The sequence below is a fragment of the Aythya ferina genome (genome assembly GCF_964211825.1).
Source record: "Aythya ferina genome assembly, chromosome: 1".
In the NCBI taxonomy this organism is placed as follows: Eukaryota; Metazoa; Chordata; class Aves; order Anseriformes; family Anatidae; genus Aythya; species Aythya ferina.
This window is the reverse complement of record NC_140296.1, coordinates 146,739,095-146,745,373: the sequence shown is the minus strand read 5'-3', so window position 1 is coordinate 146,745,373 and position 6,279 is coordinate 146,739,095. Positions and strand designations below refer to the sequence as shown.

The following is a 6,279-nucleotide window of genomic DNA, read 5'->3' as shown; positions in this document are numbered from 1 at the left end:
CCCCCAGCGGCGGGGCGGTCCCAAGCGGGCGCCGCCCGGGCCGGCAGGTGAGGGGGGTCCCCGCGGGAGCCGCGATGCCCTTCTCGGGGGGCTCCGGGGCGGACGACGCCTTCGATTACCTCTTCAAGATCATCCTGATCGGCGACTCCAACGTGGGGAAGACGTGCGTGGTGCACCGCTTCAAGACGGGGCAGTACAGCGAGAAGCAGCAGAACACCATCGGCGTCGACTTCACCGTGCGCTCGCTGGAGCTCGACGGCAAGAGGGTGAAGGTCGGTGGCAGGAGCCGGGGGGGACCCGGGACCAGCGCCTCCCCTGCCCCTCGGGGTATCTCGGGGAAGCAGTCACCTAACGGGGGGATGAGTCCTGCGCTCACCTTCTCTCTGGGTTATCACCTCGAGAGGTTTCCTGCTGTGCCTGGGGTGAGTTCTCTGAGAGCCGCCTCTGGCTCGGAGCAGGGGTACTTTCCCTCCTCCAGGGATGTGGGAGCTGGATCTGGGGCAGCAAGGATGGAAAACCCTCTGGTTCCTAAAGGTTTCGCTTTGGTGTGTGCCTGAACTCAGGCTGCCTCACACTGCCCAGCCCTGCATCAGGGTTTCTTCTCTTCATCCTTTCCTATTGAGAGGCTGTAATGCCCTGTATCTCTCAGCACTCTTATTGAAAGTTGGGCTCCTTGCAAAGCTGTTTTTACTCTCAACAGCTTGCTTTTGGGTCTGCGTACACCATCTAAATAGACACATCAATGTCTCTTCAGATCCGGAGAAGGCAAAGCCGTACTGTGGTTTGATGAAGTGAGCTGGAACAGGTCTAGCTGCATTGCAGAAAAGGGCCAGGGGTTTCAAAAACATAGATGCGGGTGGCAAACAGGTAGGAAGCAGCATTCACTTCCCCTCACAACGTCTGTCCTTTCTCTTACAGATCCAAGTGTGGGACACAGCCGGTCAGGAGCGCTTCCGGACAATAACCCAGTCTTATTACAGGAGTGCCCATGGGGCCATCCTTGCCTATGACCTTACTAGGAGGTCCACATTTGAATCTATTCCTCACTGGATCCGTGAAATTGAAAAGTATGGTGCTGCAAACTTGGTCATGATGTTAATTGGTAGGAATCTAATTATAAATACTATGTTGTATAGCTTTTTAAATATTATTATGAAATCCCTGTCGCTTTCCCACCACTACTTCATCTGTGAACTATGAATTGAAGAGGAACACAGTTTTAATTAAAATAGATTCAAATACATTTAAGTTTGATCTAAGCTTAAAAAATTGGGAAAGTCACAGCCTGACCCAGATAGGACCAAGCCTATTGCACAGTGAAACATTTTACTTGTTCTTTTCATGCTGGAATAATGCAACAAACTTGCTGCTAGCTTAGCAAACCCAAACCAACTGAGGCTAGAACAGCACTAAGCCTGATGAGCTGTTCCTGATGTGCAGGAATTCAGCAGCTTGATAATTTAAGAGGAAGCAGAACGCACAGAGCAACACAACTCCTCCTTCTCATCTTTCCTCCCAGTTCTTCTGATAATGCATGCCCATGGCTCTGTAATAGGACTCCAATTGGGTAAGACAGTAAACAGGGACATATGGCTTTGGAACAGCACTAAATAGTCTGCTTGCATTCCTCTACCTCATTTATACTGCTAGCATTCAAGAAACTTTGCCTCTTGAGGAAAGGAATAGATAAAAATTGCTGAATTTGGAGATGGGAGAAAGCAGGACAGTTCTTTCCCTTCAGCTTTCAGATTATTATTGCTCTTCTCCCCCAAGGAAGAAGCTGTAAATGAGAGCTCTGACATGGTAAAATGACAGAGCCTTTATTTACTTTCCACTGCTTCTTCCACTGCAGTGTGCTGAGAGCAACACACAGCCACAGCAGCCCAAACTGGCTTTTGAGGATAGGCAGCATTGAGCCCCATAGCACAGTAGGCATAGGATCTAAGCTTTTGCTTGTGCCCCTAGCAAATTACTTACTTCTGCTGGGTGGTTCTTCCTGTTCTTCTTCTGAAGAAACAAATTCTGACCTGCATGCAACTGCAGCATTCAGGATGAGTAAGGAGGGAAAAATAATCACTACATTCTGGTAGGGTTTTTCTAACTCATGACTCCAAAGAACAAGACCTGTTAGTGTGTATGTGTAGGGCTGCCTTTTTTTTTTCCTTAAGAAATGTTTTGAAATGGTAAAAATAAAGCTTTTGACAATGATCCAACTTGGTACTTCCTTCCAAAGCTTGTGCTGTTCTACTTACTTTAGCAGGAAGTCTTTGTATGATTAATTAGATGTAGTAGATTAGTGATTAGATTATATACCTTCCTAGAGTGAAAGGTTAAAAATTCAACTCTCCCATTTGGAACTGAAAGAGGAAAGGCGTCAAGAGTGTTTGTGTCTTTTGTTAAGATGGCAAACAACCATCAAACAAGGTGTTTTTGAGGGCCCGTGCTTTGCTGGTGGTAGTTGTTGCTGTTTGTTTCCCTTTGGAAAAGCTAGAAGCAGCTTAAAGGGAGAAGAGAACTAGCTTAAATATACGCTTCGAATTCAAGATCTGAATGTGATGAAAGGCTGTCCTGAAACTAGGAACGCAAACTTCAACCAGGCACTGTATATGCCAGAACTGATGATAATTCTACAAGTGTTGGAGCTACTGAAACATACACAGGTGTCTTATTTGAGATGTTTTATCATTTGTCAGATTTTTGCCTAAACTGCTTTGAGTAGAAGTTTCATCTATATGCGCAGAAACCTGTTAGGTATACCTTGTAAGCATTAAGATAGTTGGTGTCAATGTTAAAACCTTGTTAACAATTGGGCAGGTTCTTCCTTTTTCTCTGCACTAACAGCACTCCAGAGCTGAGCATCCACTGTGGGATGTGCTGAAGTAGCTTCACAATAAATAGCAGAACACACGTGGCTTCCAGTGAAGGTCAAATGAGGAATAAACCTTTGTGCGACATTGCTTTGGTTTATAGAATGCGGTCACTATAGCTACAAAGATTACCAAGCTTTTTTAAAAGGAAAATTGATTTAAGTACTGCTTAATGTTTAAAAACATTAGGGAATAGGAACAAACAGTTGCTTCTAAAGAATCCTCTGGCACCACTATCTAGAGCAAATAATTAGATGAACAGTTTTGTTTTGCGGCTAACTCATTTGATAAGCATCAGTTTTGATCCATGTTCTATGGTTGTGTCTCTGATGTGCTTACGTTTTGCTTTTCCAGCAATTCTTAGCCCCAACATAATTCTATCATTTACCAAAATTAAATGAATGTATTGTGTTTAAAGAAATCTTGAGAGACTAAGTTCAATTATCTGCTTTCTTTTAAGGGAACAAATCAGACTCGGTGGATAAGCGCCAAGTCCTGTTTGAAGATGCCTGCACACTGGCAGAGAAGTATGGGCTCCTAGCTGTGTTGGAGACATCAGCAAAAGAAGCTCAAAACATAGAAGAGGTGTTCGTGTTGATGGCTAGGGAGCTGATAGCCCGAAATACCTTGCAGCTTCATGGAGAGAGCCCTCCAAACAGCATCTATCTTGACTCCAGGCCAGTGATTGCCAGTCCCACTGCAGAGAAGACCCAGTGCCTTTGTTGAAGAGATCTCAGGAACGGAGTTGGAAGTTGTCATCTTTCCGAGGCTGTTTGATTTTTAGTTTTATTCTACTGATGAAAGTTTGCTGTATGGCCTCAAGCCATCTCTCTGCTATCCCTAACTTGCAGTTTGGTGCATAAGTACCTCCAGAGATCACTGTTGCTGCTGACAGCACAGGTTGCTTTGAACATGGCAGCTGATGTCTTACCGTGAACTTGTGAGCTGAGAGGACTCAGGAATCTACCAGCCCTTGCCTTAACCAAAGAGAACTATAACAATGGTTGCCTTTACTTATGTCTCTGAAAGATTTTTCTGGCTGTGTCAGAAGATAAATTTGCACCAGAGTTCTGCATTGCTTTGATCCTCCTAAAATACATTGTTTGTTGTAGTGCAAGCTCTTTCCCCTTTGCCAGTAGCTTTAAAATGTCTGAAGTCCTTGGACAGCACTAACCTACTGCTGCTGCGACTTTTGTATAGGGGAGGTCCTGACGTCAGGCACGTAGCTACCCATCCCCAGGAGCTCAATATTCACATCTGCAAGAGTATGTGAATTTCAGATCTCTGTTAATTTCTTCACCAGACAAACCTGGAGACATTCCTGAGGTTTCAAAGCAGGCAGAACATATTAGGGTCCCAACCATCTTCCTGGGGCGAAAATGGTTGTCTTTTACTTTGCTCTCAAATGATAAGGATTGTATTTAGTGGTGACCTGTCTTGCTACAGTTACAAGGAGCACTGAAGCTTTCAAGGCCACAGTAGTGGCTTAATACTGGGGTGAAAGGATCATGCTCTTTCCTAAGCTTGTCTTGCTTTTGATGTACTGATCTTCATCAAAAGCTGGCTGTTGTTTGTGTGGCAGGCCAGTGGCAGTATGCTTGCAGATTTTCAAGGGATTGTGAAGAAAGGGATTCAAGCTCCTGCAAATCTCAGTGATGGGTACGATGGGTTATTAACGTAACCTCACCTTAGAGCAATAAGGGAAGAAGCACACCAGGAAGCTACCCCTGGACACGTACATATGCTGTTCCTTTGGAGACTTCACTGAACGTTGTGGTAGCAGTAGATTTTGTATTGCTCTTCCCAAACGCAAACTCTGCTACTTGGGGGGCTCACTTTTTCTGTGTAGGGAAAAATGTAGCAAATCCTTTTGGAAAAGCTTGTCTGAGAAGCACAAAAATAAAGTAGAGTGAATCATTGATTTAGACTTGCACATATTTCTGTTATTATTATTGCTTCCTCTGGCCAGGTTCTTTGCTATTGCATGCAAAGAAAGGGTTCATTCAGCTACCTGTAAGCTGAGGGATAAATCTTCAGTGGTAACCTCTATGCCTTTTACTATAAGCCTGCTGTGAACAAAGCTGCTTCTTCAAGTATTCTCTTTCTGATATGTATTCTTTTTTAATCTTAATTTCATTTCAAATTGGTATTAGCTTGGTAAGTGCATTCAATTACATTTAAGCAACACCAAGTACCCTAACCTCTCAAAGTGGCTAAGTAGCAGTCTACCCTCCAAACCAGTATTTTCTTCACCTCCTGTCACTGGGAACAGTCAAATGTGAGTGTAATGTTTTTGTGTATAAAATCCATACTCCCTCTTCTGCAGTGTAGCAGCTGTTACATTTTTAGTACCCACACTTAACTGCTAGCAAGCTGTTTTACTTCAGAGATACCTGAGATATTTGTAGCAACTATTAATATTCCAGAAAATAGAAAATTTGAATATCTAGTTAATGTCTTTCATTAGTTGAGAATGAGAGGGAGTATCTTAACAACAGATTTAACCTGTGCATGGTTCATTGGATTTATTGCTTTAGAGATTTTTGTATGAAGTTATTTTGCTTACCCTCAGGACGGAGGAGGCTTCTGCAGGCTCATGATCCCTTATCTGTCCGGCACTACCAAGCTACAGGGCTCTTGCCATCCTGTTCCAGCACACATGGAGCTACTGGTAAAGTCCTTCCCCGGCAGAAAGCTGAGCAACACCACATTGCACAAACAGGCTTGCGGCTGAGCTGTTGTGCTGTGTTCTCTTCCCTTTCCTTTGCCAGGTGTAACCCTTTTTCAAGAACCTGGCCTTAACTACCTACCCTGACAGTCACCTCAGCGTAGCTAACGCAGGAGTGAGAGCCCTCTCTTGGTTGGTTGGTGTCTTCCACAGGCCCCTCCAGCAGTTCTGTTGAACTGTTCCCATAGGGTTATTTTCTAAGCTCTCTTCATGTGAATGAAGAAAGAACTGCAACAGTTGCAAAGTTCCTCAGTGTATATTAGTAGCCTGTTGTTAATGAGGTAACATATGAAGAAAATTTATAAAGTTTAACTTTAGTATGTTGTTCTAGACTGTTGGATAGCAACCACTAAATTAAAAAATAAAAATTGTGCCTTCCTCCATCACAGCAGTTGAAAGCATGCAGCTATGGCACCAGGACAAGTGGCATGACACTAGCTGCTACAGAACCTCATTTTAATGTCTGCTCCTCCATCATCATATGCAGACCTGATGTGCTTCCCGAGAGCACTGTTAAACGTGTGTACAGAGAAGGTGGCTTGTTGTAATGGTGCTTACAATGCTGTCCTGAATGTTACTACTGTCCTACAACTTTAAGGGCTGTGTATCCAACTTGAAGATAAAGTTGTTTGCTTTCACCTACTCAGAAGTATTTGAATCTTTGCTGTCTTACATTTAAGGTAA

At 43.9% G+C, this 6,279-nt stretch overlaps 1 protein-coding gene across 1 annotated transcript; it reads left to right on the top strand.

Annotated features, from left to right (window-relative positions):
* Nucleotide 1: 1 nt before the first annotated feature.
* On the top strand, nt 2–4,788 carry RAB19 (RAB19, member RAS oncogene family). The gene is made up of 3 exons (XM_084520678.1): nt 2–272; nt 919–1,102; nt 3,328–4,788. The coding sequence occupies exons 1-3, from the start codon at nt 75–77 to the stop codon at nt 3,591–3,593; spliced, it is 648 nt and encodes a 215-aa protein (XP_084376804.1). The 5' UTR covers nt 2–74; the 3' UTR covers nt 3,594–4,788.
* The last annotated feature ends 1,491 nt before the right edge of the window (nt 4,789–6,279 follow it).

What these genes read in the sequence shown, in the direction of transcription:
- RAB19 (XM_084520678.1), top strand. Translation starts at nt 75, where the DNA reads ATGCCCTTCTCGGGGGGCTCCGGGGCGGACGACGCCTTCGATTACCTC. An exon ending in TCGACGGCAAGAGGGTGAAG is followed by an intron (nt 273 to 918) that starts GTCGGTGGCAGG and finishes TTTCTCTTACAG; the next exon opens with ATCCAAGTGTGGGACACAGC. An exon ending in CTTGGTCATGATGTTAATTG is followed by an intron (nt 1,103 to 3,327) that starts GTAGGAATCTAA and finishes CTTTCTTTTAAG; the next exon opens with GGAACAAATCAGACTCGGTG.